The sequence below is a fragment of the Canis aureus genome, chromosome 25, assembly GCF_053574225.1.
Source record: "Canis aureus isolate CA01 chromosome 25, VMU_Caureus_v.1.0, whole genome shotgun sequence".
NCBI lineage: Eukaryota > Metazoa > Chordata > Mammalia > Carnivora > Canidae > Canis > Canis aureus.
In genome coordinates, this window is record NC_135635.1 from 17,733,981 (window position 1) to 17,752,288 (window position 18,308).

General features: G+C 39.5%; 1 protein-coding gene across 7 annotated transcripts in view; it reads left to right on the top strand.

Annotated features, from left to right (window-relative positions):
• SINHCAF (SIN3-HDAC complex associated factor) overlaps window positions 1–8,383 on the top strand; it is a 34,017-nt gene extending 25,634 nt beyond the window's left edge. For all 7 annotated transcript variants that reach the window (XM_077870556.1, XM_077870560.1, XM_077870562.1 and 4 more), the window contains 2 exons: window positions 3,027–3,177; window positions 7,372–8,383. In XM_077870556.1, the coding sequence (XP_077726682.1) occupies window positions 3,027–3,177; window positions 7,372–7,531 (311 nt within the window). In that variant the 3' untranslated portion in view covers window positions 7,532–8,383. The remainder of the gene's footprint in view (window positions 1–3,026; window positions 3,178–7,371) is intronic.
• Window positions 8,384–18,308: the final 9,925 nt, after the last annotated feature.

Genomic DNA, 18,308 nt, shown 5'->3' on the forward strand with positions numbered 1-18,308 from the left:
AATAAGGGATCCCTGGGTGGCGCAGCGGTTTAGCGCCTGCCTTTGGCCCAGGGCGCGATCCTGGAGAACCGGGATCGAATCCCACGTCAGGCTCCCGGTGCATGGAGCCTGCTTCTCCCTCTGCCTGTGTCTCTGCCTCTCTCTCTGTGTGTGACTATCATAAATAAATAAAAAAAAATTAAAAAACAAACAAAAAAAATAAAAATAAATGACCTGAGATCTATCCATGGAGATTCTTTTTATTTGTTTTAGTCATGTTCATGATGGGTCACCAAAGCATTTTTGTCATGCTTATGTTAAAGTCTTGGCCAGATTATTTTAACATCTGTCATCTTAATGTCTACTTACCATTTCATAAACTCTACCCTGGGTGTGGGACTCAAACTCATGACCTCAAGATCAAGAGTCAAACACTCTACCAACTGAGCTCTACCATAGGCAGCCCATGAGGGATTTTTTTAAAAAAGGATTTATTTATTTTAGAGAGAGCACAAGCAGGCAAAGGGTACAGGGAAGGGGAGGGGAGAAAAATCCTCAAGCAGACCCCCTGCTGAGCAAAGAGCCCCAACATGCGATCATGACCTGAGCTGACATCAAGAGTTAGATGCTTAACTGACTGAGCCACCCTGGTACCCCTCTTTTTTTTAAATAAGTAGGCTCCATACCCACCGTGGAACTGAAATCAAGAGTTGGGAGCTTAACCAGCAGAGCCACCCAAGTGCCTATGAGGCATTTTTAAAAATTGGAACCTGTGGAATTTAAGAAATTAAGAAATAACATACAATTTAGGGGAAGGGGAGGAAAAATAAAATAAAAATAAAATAAGATGAATATAGAGAGGGAGGCAAACCATGAGACTTTTTTTTTTTAAGATTTATTTATTTGGTGGGGATCCCTGGGTGGCTCAGCGGTTTAGTGCCTGCCTTTGGCCCAGGGTGTGATCCTGGAGGCCCCAGGATCGAGTCCCATGGCAGGCTCCCGGCATGGAGCCTGCTTCTCCCTCCTCCTGTGTCTCTGCTTCTCTCTCTCTCTCTCTGTCTAAAATAAATTAAATAAATAAATAATAAATCTTAAAAAAAAAAGATTTATTTATTTGAGATAGAGAGGTGCGGACACATAGGCAGAGTCTGGAGAAGCAGGCTCCTTGCAAAGAGCCCGATGTGGGACTCCCTGGATGTGGGACTCCCTGAGCTGAAGGCAGCCACCCAACTGCTGAGCCACCCAGATGTCCCAAGAGACTCTTAACTATGGGAAACAAATCAAGGTTTATAGGAGGGGAGGTTGCTGGGGGGTGGGATAACTGGGTGATGGGCATTAAGGAGGATACTTGAAGTAATGAGCACTGGGTATTATGTGCAACTGATGAATCAGTTGGCTCTGAAATTAATAATACAATATATGTTAAGTGAAAAAAATATATGTTAAGTGGCTAAATTTATTTTTTTATTTTTATTTTTTTAAATTTTTTTTTTATTTATTTATGATAGTCACAGAGAGAGAGAGAGAGGCAGAGTCATAGGCAGAGGGAGAAGCAGGCTCCATGCACTGGGAGCCTGACGTGGGATTCGATCCCGGGTCTCCAGGATCGCACCCTGGGCCAAAGGCAGGCGCCAAACCGCTGTGCCACCCAGGGATCCCAAGTGGCTAAATTTAAATAAATAAATTGAAACCTGGATATTTAAAAATTATGTTATGGATCTTATTTAAACCTTTGGGACAGCCCAGATGGCTGAGCGGTTTAGCGCCGCCTTCAGCCCAGGGTGTGATCAAGTCCCATGTTGGGCTCTCTGCATGGAGCCTGCTTCTCCCTCTGCCAGTGTCTCTGCCTCTCTTTCTCTCTCTCTGGTCTCTCATATATATATATATAAATGAATAAAATCTTTAAAAAAAATAAACCTTTGATTTTACTGTTTTAGTTACCTCTCTAGTAGAAATATTAAAAGTTAATGTCCAGTGGTGTTAAAAGTCAGGTGCCCTCCCCCATTCCCTAATATCCATTGCCTCTGATGGTGGGAGGAGCCTCCTCATTGCTGTGGGATGGGGATGGGTGTTAAAGCTCCCACAAGGTGGGACTATTCATTTCTAGTGGGCCATGGTGAAAGTCCCGACTCTTCAATAGCCTTTCTCTTGATACCCTGGTGGATTGTTGGGGGTTTCCTACCAATCTTAAGAGAATGGAAACCTTAGGCTCCCCATTTGACCTTTGCTGGAGTAGTGGTGTTGGGTCCTCTTTTTCCTCTGGTGTTTGAATAGAGTGATTATTGTCTAATAAAAAAAGTCTCCGGGCAGCCTGGGTGGCTCAGCAGTTTAGCACCGCCTTCAGCCCAGGGCAGGATCACGTGCCTGATCACGTGGCCTGACGGCTTGATCCTGGAGACCTAGGACCGAGTCTTGCGTAGGGCTCCCTACATGGAGCCTGCTTTGCTTCTCTCTGCATGTGTCTCTGCCTCTCTCTGTCTCTCATGAGTAAATAAATAAAAATCTTTAAAAAAAAAAGTTTCCTGTCTTGTTAGGCTGCCACTTTACTCCTGGCCTTTTGTTTAGAGAGCAAGGTTCTATTGGCTTGCCTTTTCTCTTCTTTTCTTTTTCTTTCTTTCGTTTATTTTTTGTCTATACCCATTGGCATTTCTGGGTTGCTGGCTTCTCTAGCTCCAAGACTAGGATTTATGAGAAAAAGAAAACCCATAAAAACTAGGGAAACCACTGTGTCTTTCTTTGGGTCGAGCTCTCTGGCTTTTGCCAACTTTCAGAGTCTTCAGATTTGTTTTATATGTGATAGCCAGGGTTTTTAGTTGTACTTATTTATTAGTAGGAGGAATGGGAAAAGGTATTTCCACTCTTACCTTCCTGAAAGCTTATGTCCTCATTTTCTTTTAGGAACAGTGGAGTACAAACGTCTTCAAATACTAGTAGTAAATAGAAAATACATTCTTTTTTCTTTTTACTAATTCATTCACAGTTTTTTTATGCTGAGCCTTAGTTGTATATAATGAAATTACACTTTTTTTTTTTCCTCTTTCTTGCAGATTCTGACGCTCATAGTACCACCTCAAGTGCCTCCCCAGCTCAATCTCCTTGTTATAGTAACCAGTCAGATGATGGCTCAGACACAGAGATGGCCTCTGGCTCTAACAGAACGCCGGTTTTTTCCTTTTTAGATCTCACATACTGGAAAAGGTAAAAGCAACAGAAAATCTCTCTCTAACCAGCAAACCTTCTTAATTACAGGCAATGGTTTCCCACTTCCTTAGCAACTAAATGGCATTTGGCAAACAGCTGGTAGCACACATGGTTGGAGGTGGATTAAGCAAGAATTGAGCTGAGAGTTGGGATTTTGTGTGCTTTTCCTATTAAAATTTGTTTAAAATAAAAATCATGTTAGGGAACCTAAATTTTCCTGTAACAGAATTATACTATTCTGACCAACTCTCGTGCTGAAAAAAAGTAAAAGCTAGAAATATGTATTTTTAAGTCTTAAAAAAATAGCATTGTTAAATCAGTGAGTAAATTAATAAGGAATAATCAGAGGCCAAAATGCTAAGTAAATATAGGATCCCAAAGTCAAAAAAGAGAATAGGCTAGCAAGGACAGTATTCAAAGAGAAAGTTGTTAAGGATCTTCTATTTGACAGACTTGGGAAGACTAACAAAAGCGAGATAATAAGCATTTATCTTATGGTAGAGAAAATTCACCCATAGATGACTCCTTATAGAATGAAACTGTGGAACATGAAAAACAACATAGATCTTTAAGCAGTGAGAAAATAAAGACAGTTTTTTCAAAGGAACAACAAACGTACAAAGCTGACTTCTCACCATGAACAAAGGAAGCCAAAGTACAATAGGTTAATATCTTCAGTGGGCCAAGAGATAATAACGTTCAACCTAGAATTATATATATGTAGCAGAAGTATCCTTTGTGTGGGGCCCCTGGCTGAATCAGTTGAAAGAGCATGTGACTCGATATTGAGGTTGTGAGTTTGAGCCCCATTTTGGGTGTAGAGATTATTTAAAATAAATAAACCTTTAAAAATTGTCTTTTATGAACAAGGGCATTTTGATGAGGAAAAATTTTGAGAATTTGTTGCCAACCTGACCCTAAATAACAAAGTTCTACAGGCAGAAAAAGAGATCCTACTTTAAAATTCTGAGAATAGATAAAGTAGCAAACATTTAGGTAAATTTAAACAAACACTGCTTGAGATAACAATAGTTGTGGGAGTAAAAGAATTAGAAGACAATAACATATAAGTCAAAGCAATAAAAGTGATAAGAGTTAAGATATCCTAGCATTCTTTGCATTAAGAATAAATAGACTGAGGGATCCCTGGGTGGCGCAGCGGTTTGGCGCCTGCCTTTGGCTCAGGGCGTGATCCTGGAGACCCGGGATTGAATCCCACTTCGGGCTCCCAGTGCATGAAGCCTGCTTCTCCCTCTGCCTGTGTCTCTGCCTCTCTCTCTCTCTGTGTGACTATCATAAATTAAAAAAAAAAAAAAAAAAAAAAAAAAAAAAGAATAAATAAATTGAATAACTTTTTTTTTTTTTTCTTTAAGATTTTATTTATTCATGAGAGACAGAGAGAGAAGCAGGCTCCATGCAGGGAGCCCGATGTGGAATTTGATCCTGGGACTCCAGGATCATGCCCTGGGCCCAAGGCAGGCACTCAACCACTGAGCCACCCAGGCATCCCTAGATAACTTTGGGTGGGACTTGATTAACTGTGTCACCACTAAAAGGATTAAAAAAGTGAAAAATCTCCAGAGTCAAGAAGAGGAGGGCAGAAAAAGTTTGAATATACCTAAATGTATCTAGCAAAACAAGATGAAAATAGAAAATCTCTATATATTTATAAATTAAGAAACCATGAGTCCAAGAAGAAAGTATACTATAAATGAGAAGATCTTTATAACTAACTGAAAAATACCACAAATCAAAACATACGGTCAAGGGGTGCCTGGATGGCTCAGTCATTTAAGCTTCTACCTTTGGCCTGGGTCGTGATCCCAGAGTCCTGGGATCAAGCCCCATGTCAGGCTCCCAGCTCATGCTCTCTCTTGCTCGCTCACTCTCAAATAAATAAAAATAAAACCTTAGAAAAGAGAACATATGGTATGAAGTTTAAAAGAGTTGGAGGAAAGCCTTTAATGCTTAGAAAAGAAAGACTAAAAATAAATGAAGTGATATGTATCCAATTTAAAAATTAGTGAAGCTTAATACAAAGAAAAATAAAAGCAAGGAAACCTTAAGGATCTGAGTAGAAACAAATGGAGTAGAAAACCAGTATGCAAAAAAAAAAAAAAAAAGAAAACCAGTATGCAGTGAATAGGATCAGTAAAGATAAGAGTTGGATCTTGAAAAAGACCTGATCAAAAAGACTATTAGAGATGAAGCAGAAATCAAGAGATAGTACACATAAAATATCTCAGATAACAACAGAGAGATTTAGCTCTAAATAAATTTAAAAGACAGTAGTAGTACATTATAAACAACCATATACCAACAGATCTGAACCTATAGGTGGAATGGATACATTAGTAGAAAAAGATATTTTATCAAAACTGTCTCAAAAAAAAAAAAAAACTGTCTCAAGAAAAAATAGAAAATCTGCATAGTCTTATAATAAGTTGATTCACTGGTCAGTCTTCCCTCTAAAAACCCATTTAGGCAAATTCTGCCAAACATTCCAGAAACAAATGATTCTGATCTTGCATTGGCTTTTTCAGATTATGAGTAAAAGAGCAGAGGCCCCAAGCATTCTATGAGGCTAACATAACTTTGATACTAAAAGAGTATATCATGACCAGATTAGGTTTATTCTAGTGATGTAAGATTGGATTAAACTAATTAAAAATCAACTGATAATAAAGTTGCCATGTTGACGGTTTGTAAAGAAAGGGGGAAATACCTTTTTTTTTTTTTTTTTTTTTTTTTTTTTAAGGATTTAATTTTTATTTATTTGACACAGAAAGCACAAGCAGGAGGAGCAGCAGAGGGAGAGGGAGAAGTTAGGCTCCCCACTGAGCAGGGAACCCAATGTAGGACTTGATCCTAGGACCTTGGGATCCTGCCTATGAAGGCAGACACTTAACCTACTGAGCTACCCAGACGCCCCCAAATGCCTACTATCTTAGCAGTACTTTAAAGATGTTTGTCAAATCTGAATGTTCATCAGGGTTTAAGATAAAACCCTTATTAGTTAATAGGAATAGAAAGGAACCACATTGATAAATAACTGGCATTTTTGGGTAAACACAAACATGTTTCCATTTTATATCCCAGCAACAGAACCTATAAAAAACCTTTAGGAAAAAAAAAAAAACCTTTAGGCATGCATTAACGTGTATGGCATGTTTATAATAGCAGAAGTTGTCCCATCCAAAGGAGAGTGGATAAATAAATTATGGTATATTCACTTGATAGAATATGATACATAAAATGAAATAAAAGCCCTAACAATAGGTATGAATGAACCTCAATTAATGTTGAGCAAAAAAAAATTGCAGGATAGAGTGTGACTCCATATATGTGTTGTTTTTTTAATTAATTGGACATAACCGAGCAATATATGTAGAGATGCAGACATGGTAAAACCATGAAGTGTAAAGAAAAAAGTAATGATAGGCTTAAAATTAAGAGGAGAGAATGAGATGGGGTGGGGTGGAATTGGAGAGAGGCATAGAGGGGAACTTCATAGGAAAAGGTTCTTTTTTTTCCCTTATATGTGGTCCATGGTGTTTTGTTGTACTCTCGTTTTTTTAAGCTGTGGTGTATATTTGATTATATATATTTGCCAGTTGTATCAGCCTGTTTATGATGGCTGGGTTTTTTTTTCAAGAGTTACTGATTTTGGGCAGCCCCGGTGGCTCAGCGGTTTAGTGCCGCCTGCAGCTCAGGGCGTGATCCTGGGAACCCGGGATCGAGTCCCACGTCGGGCTCCCTGCATGGAGCCTGCTTCTCCCTCTGCCTGTGTCTCTGCCTCTCTCTCTCCTCTCTGTGTATTCTCATGAATAAATAAATAAAATCTTTAAAAAAAAAAAAAAAAAAGAGTTACTGATTTTTAGAGGAAACAGTTTATAACTTTAGGAGCCGTTTCTGAAACTGTTATCTCAGAATGACCCCTGTCCCCTTTAATACTTGGTAAGATTCCAGTGTGGGATTTAAGGGACCTGGGTAATTCCTATAACTTAGCTAATTGGGGGCCTTTCTAGGAGCCTTCATTTGAAATGTGATGAGACCAGAGAAGTGAACCCTTTTGATCATGTTGTATTGTTATAGTGTTATAGATTTCTCCCCCCTTTTTTTGTTTTCTTGTATTACTAGTTTTCTACCTTATTAATATATTTCTCCCCCACCCCCTTTTTTTTCTTTTAGACAGAAAATATGTTGTGGAATTATCTATAAAGGCCGTTTTGGGGAAGTCCTCATTGACACACATCTATTCAAGCCTTGCTGCAGCAACAAGAAAGCAGCTGCTGAGAAGCCGGAGGAGCAGGGGCCAGAGCCTCTGCCCATCTCCACTCAGGAGTGGTGACTGAGGTTTAGGTAGAAGGGGAACAAAAATGATTTAAATTTTGGAAAGAAAACAAAGCAACAAAACCCTCCTATTTTTAACTTGGATACATGCTATTCTGCCAAAAGACAATTTCTAGAATAGTTTTGAATGGGTTATTTCTTCTCCAGTTCCACAAACTCTGAAGCCAGTGTCTAGCTTACTGAAAGAAAAAAAGAAGTGTACATAATATTTAAGATGCTGAGTATTTCATAGGAAAGCTGAATGCTGCTGTAAAGTGCTCTTTAAGTCTTTTTTTTTTTAATCCCCTTCTAATGAATGAAACTAGGGGAATTTCAGGGGACAGAGATGGGATTTGTTGTATGATAAACGTATGTAGTTTTAGTCTTTCTATATTGAGAAGCAGTGGTTGGGGCATTTTTTAAGACGGCTATCCTTGTTTTCCTTCACGATAATAAATTTGTCATAACTCAGTAACATGGACTTGCCCCTAGAGGTAGTTGTTAATAATTCTGAAAAAATAAGGTCTTGCCAAGGTTCTGATGATTCAAACCTGTACTACTGAATATGAAGCAGGACAGACTAAGCTCTGGCGCAAATACCTTGAAGGAGTAATCTCTAAATATACAGAGGTAACCTGACTGTATATGTTGCATCCTGTGTCACCTCCATATTGATATTTGATAAAAGATTTTTATCTATATTGAAACTTCTAAAGCAGAGTCAAATCTTTGGGGAAATGTCAAGTTTTAGGATGAGCAGTCCTAGATGAATAGTACCAAAGCATTACCACCTGGTAGAGATCACATTCTGTTAAAAAGGTTAAATTATCTTAAAAAAATGTGCAAGTCTTCAGGATGGCGCACACAAAAATCAAAGGTTAATGCTTCTTGGGGCACATTTCTTAGAGGGCTTGCCTAGTGTGTAAATAATTGACTTTTGTTTGTGTTACATGACTGGTGACTTCATCGAAAATCTGCACAATTCAGTTTTAGCTCTGGATTACTTCAGTTGACCTTTGTGAAGGTTTTATCTGTGTAGAGTGGTTGTTTGACTTGTTTTAACCTATTAGGGTTTTGGGTGGTATTTTTTTTTTTTTTTTTTTTCACATATTAAAGTAAAATTCTACTAAAAGAAAAGAGGTGTGTGTTAATGCTGAGTGGGTTGGCTTAGGTTTGGTTTCTTCTAGTCAGGCTTTGTGAACCTTGAGATATTAGACGATACATCCTAAACATGGAGCTCTTCAGTTCTAAAATCTTCATTTGAAAGCCTTTTACTTGAACCCAAACCAAAGTACTCTCATTGCCTCTTTTCTAAACGTTCAGAAAAAATGTATCACCAGATCATACTTTTCATAATAAGGGAGGATCATTTGCCTACCTTATATTAACATGACTCAGTGCTTATTTTTAAAACTGGATTTTTAAAATTGGATAGTATAAATAACAATAAGGAGTGAGCCACTTTTTATGGGCACCCTATAGTTTTATAGTTCTTAATCTAAACTTAAAATTTTATATTTCTTCCTTATGGCAAAAACTACAAGCCACCATATATGCACAGACTACACAGTGAGTTGGGTTGGCTCTCCCACAGCCGTTGAGGTGTGTTACAAGAGTCCCGGCCATGATCATCTTCCTCCTGTCATTTTGAAATGGTTTGTTTTTTTGTTTTTTTGCTTTTTGTTTTTGTACATTTTGGCTACAGTATTGGTGGTAGAATATACTATAATATGGATCATCTCTACTTCTGTATTTATTTATTTATTGCTAGACCTCAACCACAGTCTTCTTCATCCCCTTCCACCTCTTTGCCTGTAGGATGTACTGTATGTAGTCATGCACTTTGTATTAATATATTAGAAATCTACAAATCTGTTTTGTACTTTTTATACTGTTGGATACTTATAATCAAAACTTTTACTTAGGGTATTGAATAAATTTAGTCTTACTAGAAAATAAAAGAAGCTGTTCTGTGGCTTTGTTTAAAAGGTGTTCCTAGGTAAGAATGACTAATGTATTTGGCTTCACTGATACTCAGTTTAACGCCCTTAGTATTATAACAAGCCATGAAGGGAAAAAGTCCTCTTTATCAAGAGATGCTTTAAAATAAAGACATTTTGGGGATCCCTGGGTGGCTCAGCGGTTTAGTGTCTGCCTTCAGCTCCGGGTGTGATCCTGGAGTCCTGGGATTGAGTCCCACGTCAGGCTCCCTGCATGGAGCCTGCTTCTCCCTCTGCCTGTGTCTCCGCCTGTCTCTTTCTGTGTCTCTCATGAATGAAAAAAAAGATATTTTAACTGATAATACCCAGTAATTAACCTAGTAAATAACATGATTTTATTACTGAAGGACAAATTCTCGAGTAGTTGGTTGATTTCTTTTTTCTCTTCCTTTTTTCTTTTCTGTTCTGCTTTTTAAATTTTATTTTATTATTTAAAGTCTAGGGTTTTGGGCAGCCCTGGTGGCGCAGCGGTTTGGCGCAGCTTGCAGCCTGGGGTGTGATCCTGGAGACCCAGGATCGAGTCCCACATCGGGCTCCCTGCATGGAGCCTGCTTCTCCCTCTGTCTGTGTCTCTGCCTCTCTCTCATTTTATTTATGAATAAATAAAATCTTTAAAAAAAATAAAGTCTAGGGTTTTAATGTCTCTGACACGGTTTTATTATTACTGTCTATGGGCATAGTGGGAATCATAATTGAGACTCTAAAGAAATTATAAAAACTGGTTATAGGGACAGGTGGATTTCAGCATTGGAGTCACACATGGTCTCTGATATCTGGCTCTGATCCTTTATTAGCCGTTTGAGTCACTTGGCCTTTGTGAGCCTCCAGACTTACGTAAAATGATATACTTTACCGAATTATTTACTTCTTAAAATTATGAGGAATCTATAAAGGGATGTAATCCGTATCAAAGTTTTTTTTTTTTTTTTTTTTTTTTAATTAAGATTTTGAGAGAGGGATCCCTGGGTGGCTTAGCGGTTTAGCGCCGCCTTCAGCCCAGGGCGTGATGCTGGAGAACCGGGATCGAGGCCCACATCAGGCTCCCTGGATGGAGCCTGCTTGTGTTTCTGTCTCTCTGTGTCTCCCATGAATAAATAAATCTTTAAAAAAAAAAAAGATTTTAATGGAGAAAAAAAGCAAGTAGGGGCAGAGGGAGAAGCAGAGATTCCCTATGAACAGGGATCCCACCATGGGACTGGATCCCAGGATCCTAAAGTCATGACCTGAGCTGAAGGCAGACATTTAACTGACTGAGCCACCCAGGTGCTCCCATATCAAAGTTTTTTGTTTGTTTTTAGGATTTTATTTAGTTGAGAGAGAGCGAGCAGGCGCAAGCAGGGAGGAGAGCGAGAAGGAGAAGCAAACTGAGGAGGGAGCCCAATGTGGGACACTGTCCCAGGACCCTGGGATCATGACCTGAGCTCAAGGCAGACTTAACAGAATAAACCACCCAGGTGCCCCCTCATATCAAAGTTTTAAAAACAGATGATTAGGTGGGAAAGGTGGATCCTGTAGGCCAAACTTTCTTTTTCTTCTTTTTTTTTCCACGGAGGCTTCATGCAGGGAGTCGACGTGAGACTTGATCCCGGGTCTCCAGGATCAGGCCCTGGACTGAAAGCGGTGCTAAACTGTTCAGTCACTGGGCTGCCCTAAGCCAGACTTTCTTAATGTTGGGTTTAAATTTGGTTTTGGTATAGTCCAGATGATTTGCAAACACCTAATCTAGTTACTGTGAAGTTATCAAGTTAATCTGAAGTTAAACTCAGGTTGTTGGCAGAACTCATTTCCTGTGGCTTTAGCACGGACATCCCAGATTCCTTAACTGGCTGTAGAGCCCCTGGGTTCCTTGCCACGTGGGTACTCCTGATGTGGCTGCCTCCTGCATCAAGCCAACAGGTCTCCAGAGCCAGTTTGTGAGGTAGGACTCTGAAGCTTCAAGTCCTGCCCACATGTAAATGAAGCTTCTCAGGTCCTGCCTACATTCAAATGGAGAGGATTATACAGTGAAAAAACCAAGAGGTGGGGTGTGGGCCTCATGAAGAACATCTTAGAGTGTTGTCTGCCATAGCATCTCATTTTTTCTGACTGAATCACTTGAAATTGGGCCTCTTTGCCCTACATTACAAGTGCTTTTGCTTTCTGTAGCAAGTAAAAAAAAAAAAAAAAAAAGTTACCCTACTGTGGGTCAGGCGCTTTTAAACATTGTTTAAACAACTTTGCAAAAAAAAGAAAAAAAAAATGTTCTCAGGTAAGTGGATGTGCAAGGAGGTCATTTGTAACTTTGAAATCAATTTTTCAAAAGTCTTTGCTCTTTGAATTGGCCCCTGTCCCTGCCATAGCAGTGGTGTTGTCTTCACCTGCATTTGGAGATGGTTACCTTGCTCTGTTTTGAAGGCTGAAAATGAGAGGCAAGTGTTAAAACCTTGCTGAGAGGTTGACTGTTACTTTGTCTAAATTAGTTATCAAGTTTTGTTTCTTAATTTAGATGTGCCTACTAATATACTGTCTTTTTTGTAGAAAACAGTCTTCAGGAGGGTTAGTGAAATAACTGGATATTCTAAAAATAGACAAAGGTAGCCAGACTCACTGAGCCAGACTCACTGCTCTGCAGTGAAGGATGGAAGATGCCCAGGGAGTCTCCTAATTCAGTGTCCCTGTAACAGTTTCCTAATGCTCCAGATTTAGCATTGTGGTACTCTGGCAACCATTCTTGTGTGATGTTCAGTGAACTGGGAAGCAGGGAAAAAGCCAATTTGGATCAAAGATAGTTTCACAGGCTTATGTTCTCAAAGAAAGGGATCTGAGGGTTCTAACAGTTTCTCGAGCTGTGGAGTTTGGTTACTCATTGTGATCATGAGAATGCTTTGGGTTTCAGATATCTTAACACCCTGGTTAGAAACTGCTCGTTATTGTATGTTGAGTTAGGGGGTCTTGGACATACTTAGTTTCAGGCTTCAGTGTAAAAGAGCTTAATCTTTCAGTTTAGAGAACTGAAAAGATTTTGGCAAAGCCTGTCCTTTCTGTGCTAGAAAGGGGGAAAAATAATTAGCTCTATTTTAAGACTTCAGTTCTCTATATTCAGCTTATATTAGCTTTAACATGGTCTGGGGTTTTTGGGTTTGGGTTTGTTTGTAATTATAGTAAAGAGTCATTGTTTTAAATCTCAACAATTAAGACTCCAAAATCTCAAGATTATTCAGTAAGTTATCAGGATTAAAATAGGAACTTGAATAATTATGTCCCCTCCCTCCCCCCAATACACACACATGTTTTTAAGATAACAAGTGTATTCTTTGCCTCCAGCCACCTTTACAGTCCATTCCAGTGTTGTTGATTTTGTCCCCACCACTCCAGGGATCACTGGTGGCTTTCTCATGGGGAATTCCAAAGCCCTCAGTTTTTTCATCCAGCCTTTCAACAGCACTTGATATAAATGGATAGTATCTTTCTTCAAGAATTTTTGTCTGATAACACTGCAGCTTCTAAGCTTCCTTCCTCAGATGCTCCCTGGCCAGAGTCATCTTCAGTCCTCTTTCTCAACCATCTCTGATTCCCACCAGCCCAGATACCACCTAAATTATGCTGGCATCTTTTGAGTCTACAGAGCTTTTTATCAAGGTGCTCAACTGTTTTCTACAAGGTGCTAGCAGGGAATAGATAACTGAAGATTATTTATTCATGAGAGAGAGAGAGGCAGAGACACAGGCAGAGGAAGAAGCAGGCTCCATGCAGGGAGCATGATGTGGGACTCGATACCGGGACTCCAGGATCACGCCCTGGGCCGAAGGCAGGCACTTAACCGCTGAGCCACCCGGGGATCCCCAAGGAAAGTTGATTAAAGGTATTTTACAAAGCTGTGCACAGGATGTAGGGAAACCCCAAAGAATGCACTTCTCAGGCCTGGTAACACTGGGACTAGTAACAGGATGCTGAGGGTTGATAGGGAGTGGTTAATGGAACCAGGAGACCAGCTCTGTAGAAAGGGTGGGAGACTGTGGGAAGCAGCAGGAAATACATACCTGTCACTTTCCAGATTGACCACCTCTATCATTAGTACCTTCACATGTACTCTTGGTCCCCTTTGACCCATTTCCCCACCATCTTCTAGCTAGACATCCCCTACTCACCCTTCAGGTTTCCTCTCAGGTACCACTTGGGGAAGCCTTCCAGAGCAGCCACCGTACCCCCCATTACACAATTACACAATTACACAATTGCTGAGTAGGTTCCATGAAAGCTGGAAATGTCTTTTCTCACCACTATGATGCCCAGAGTCTGGTACAGTGATTACTAATATGTGAATAGGAGCATAGTATATATTGATTATAATTTTGTATTTTCAGAAGTTCATAGAAGAGTTGAACTTATGCTAATGGTCTTGATGAATATCAAGAATTTAAAAGTTGAGGGATCCCTGGGTGGCGCAGCGGTTTGGCGCCTGCCTTTGGCCCGGGGCGCGATCCTGGAGACCTGGGATCGAATCCCACGTCGGGCTCCCTGCATGGAGTCTGCTTCTCCCTCTGCCTGTGTCTCTGCCTCTCTGTCTCTCTCTGTGTGACTATCATGAATAAATAAATAAAATCTTTAAAAAATAAATTAATTAATTAATTAAAAAAAAAAAGAATTTAAAAGTTGAAAAAAAAGTTGAAAGGAATATAAAAGTTTAAAGGGCAGTACAACAGTATAACTTCCTCTTAGATCCACCAACTGTTAACATTTTGCCACATGTACTGTATCTAATTGTTTTTGCTGAATCATTTGAAAATAAGTTGTGACAAAATGGCACTTTGTCCCTGAAAAGCATTCATCTTGGAATAAGGATTTCCTACATAAAATCACAATGCCATTGCCATACCTGAGATAGTTAACAGCTAATATAATCTGTATGAAATAAATTGCCCCTATTATCCCAAAGGTCCTTTTAAAACCTTTTCCTTGTGGCTCAGTTGGTTAAGCGCTCTGGATTTCAGCTCAGGTCACAATCTCAGGGTTGGGCTCCGCTCACTGCAGAGTCTGCTTGAGATTTTCTCTCCTCCCTCTGCCTGCCACTGCCCATCTACTCAAATAAATAAGTAAAAATCTTTAAAACTTCCTCATTAGGGTTTTTGCATACATTTAGTCTGGAATAGCCCTCCCTGCCTTTCCCCCATGACATTGAACTTTTTGGTGTCTTAAGTCCATTGTACAATGTCCCATATCCTGGATTTTTTCTGGTTTTCTTAGTAGATTTTATACTTTTTGGTAAGAATGTAACAGGCTCTGTGGTTCATCTCTTACTGTATCACATCAAGCTGCACACCGTGTCAAGTTGTTCCACTGGAGATGCTAAGATTGATCATTTGGTTAAGATGGTGACTGCCAGACCTTTCCTTTTTTTTTTTTTTTTTTTTTTCATTTTAAAGTACACTTTTTTGTAAATGAACAACCTGTGGGATGGTAAGTACTGTGAGACTTCTTAAACTTTCAAGTATTCATTATCCAAGACCCTATTAAATGTCCTGAGTAGTCCTTTAGACTTGAGAAATCATGCCATCCCTAAGTCCTTTGAGGATCTTGGCTCACTTAGGGTGTTGTGCTTATTCTTGTTCTTATATTGCACTTGACTCCTACTTTTTTTATTTCTTTGTGGTTTTCATTCCGAAGTAAAGATGTGGTAGGGTGTAGGTATTATATTTAGCACACAAGCTTGTTAGTATCACCAGGGCATAGATGAATAAACAATGGATTTAGAATCAGAAGACATGAATTCAAATCTTGGTTTTGGTACTTTCTGGCTTTATGATCTCATTTCCTCCTCTGTAAATGGGAGGAAATATAGCAGAGCTATAGTAAGAATAAATTGAGAGACTGCATCATAAAGGGCCTGGCCTAAAATAGATGCACAGTGAAAGGTGTGTGTCATCATTTGTTTTTTTCATCTTTATGAGGTCTAAGTGGATAAAAGAGAGATGAAAACTTTTATTATCTACAGTTATGGTGAACACAGGTAAGGTCTTAAATATTGCACATCAAGACACCTCAGAAAAAAGCTGTAAAAAGGCTTTAAGTTTCAGTGCTTAAAGGAGAAAATGTATTCACTACAAGATTATTATGCTTTGGCAGCACATGAATCCCAGGATTGGGAAAGTGTATAAAGGGCATGAAGTGGTGCCAGATATACAGTAATTAAGCTGCACAAAAGTGTGCTGAAATGCAGGGAGTGGCCACGATAGGCTCTTGGGATGATTTTTGAAGGGCAAATTTTGGCTGTGTTACAGTGGAACCAATTCATAAAACATGCTGAAATAGTACAGATTACCTTTTAGCCTCAAGGCCCAAATCTAAACAGTTTAAGCCAGGCCAGTTGCCTGTTTCCACCAGCCTAGCCTCCTGGAAAACCTCCAAGGGAGCACCATTCACATTGGAACTGAAATGCTGCCCCCTTTTCCCAGTTATGCTGGTGCCAAAGACCACGGCACTGGAGTGCAGAATTTCAGGGGTGCTTTTGGCTCATGTGGCTTAAGACTCCGCTTCTTAAACTCTCCATTAGACAGATTTCAGATTTCTTTGTAATTTTTTTTTCTTTTCCAAATAAGCCAGTGATGAGGGGGGAGTGCAGTAGGCATATGTTTGTTTTTGAGCATCCTGGGGATGTCAGTCTATTAAAGAAATCTGTCAGTTAAAAATTACAATTTTAATTTTTTTTCTGAAGAATTAAAGCCATTTCATATATTCTCAGTAAACTAAATTATTGAGGAAGCTGCCAGGAAGAATAAGGCCTTTACTGCTATTTTAACCATCAGCTTTTCTACCTTGGCCATGTAACTTACCTTATCATGTATTTCTAAATGAATGTCCACGAGGTGGTGCTAGTCCCACATGATACTCAGAAGATTTTAGGATCATCCAATTTAGCTCTGCTCCTTTTACAAATGAAGTTTACCTAGTGGTCACCTAGGTAGGTAGTTGTAGAACTAAAATTGGAGCTAATCCATTGCTTCATCCATAGCTAAGTAGTCATTTAGCTTAAATGTAAGCCTTAGAAATATTTAAAATGTTTGGGTGAATCTGTTTCTAGTTCCTTTTGAAAAAGACAATTTTACAGTGCACCTGAGTAGCTCAGTGGTTGAGCATCTGCCTTTAGCTCAGGTCATGATCCCAGAGCCCTGGGATCGAGTCCCGCATCAGGCTCCTCACAGGGAGCCTGATTCTCCCTCTGCCTTTCTCTGTGTCTCATGAACAATTAAATAAAAAGTTTTCAAAGATTTATTTATTTATTCATGAGAGAAAGAGAGAGAGAGAGAGAGAGAGAGAGGGAGAAGCAGGCTCCATGCAGGGAGCCTGACATGGGACTCGATCCCGAGACCCCAGGATCACACCCCAGACCGAAGGTGTCTAAACCGCTGATCCACCAGGGCTGCCCTTAAATAAAATCTTTAAAAAAAAAAAAGACAATTTTACTCTTTAATAAGAACTAAAAGCAGGGGCTCCTGAGTGGCTCAGTTAAGTGTCTGCCTTCAGCTCAGGTCATGATCCCAGGGTTTGGGGATCAAGCCACATCAGGCTCCCCACTCAGCATGAAGTCTGCTGCTCCCTCTGCCCCTCTCCCTGCTTATGCTTGTGCTCTCTCCCTCTTTCTCTGATATAAACAAAATCTTAAAAAAGAAAAACATCTGGGCAGCCTGGGTGGCTCAGCGGTTTAGCGCCGCCTTCAGCCCAGGGTGTGATCCTGGAGACCCCAGATCGAGTCCCGCGTGGGGTTGCCTGCATGGAGCCTGCTTCTGTCTCTGCCTCTCTGTCTCTCTCTCTCTCTCTGTTTCTCATGAATAAATAAATAAAATCTTTTTAAAGAAAGAAAGAAAAAGAAAGAAAGAAGAAAGAAAGAAAGAAAGAAAGACAGCTAAAAGCTAGCCCTTAGTATTTTTTGCAATTAATTTGAAATTATTACAAAGGAGAAAGAAAATGTTCTTATCTAAATGTCCTTGTCCCACAAGACTGCTATTTCTATTTTTTTCATTCTTTTTTCTTTTTTTTCTTTTCTTTTTTTTTTTTTAAAAATATTTAATTTATTTATTCGAGAGAGAGAGAGAGAGATCGGGTGCCCGATCAATACAGTGTCTTTTTTCTCTTTTTTTTTAATAGAGGTATAATTGACATGTGATGTATTAGTTTCAGGTGTACAACAAAGTGATTCGATACTTGTGTATATTGCAAAATGATCACCACAGTAACATCTCGGTAACATCTGTCACCATACATAGTTAAAAAAATTTTTTTTAAAGATTTCATTTATTTAGTCATGAGAGACAGAGAGAGGTAGAGTCATACGCAGAGGGAGAAGCAGGTTTCCTTCAGCGAGCTCGATGCAGGACTCCATCCCGGGACCCTGGGATCACGATCTGAGCTGAAGACAGACACTCAACCACTGAGCCACCCAATTGTCCTCCCCCCTATTTTTTCTTATGATAAATTTTAAGATCTATTTTTGTATCGTTTAATGTTTTATAGTATATATAATAGCACAGTGCTATATGTGCATTAAGTATGTACTCGTTTTTTTACTAATGAAGAGATGAGAAAGGTTTGGAGAGTTGTGTACTTCTGTCTGTGTATTACATGCCAATAAGATGAAAAGCATTTGAAGGAAACTATAGAGCCATGGAAGGTTGGGGGTAAAGACTTTATTTTCAAGTCCAAGAGATAATTTTGATGGAAGCACCTAGAGTAGTGTGTTTTTCAGAATGGGATATCCTCCCTCAGGAATAAAGTTATTAAGCATACCATGTCATCAGTGGAAAGGAAACAAAAATCTGGCTT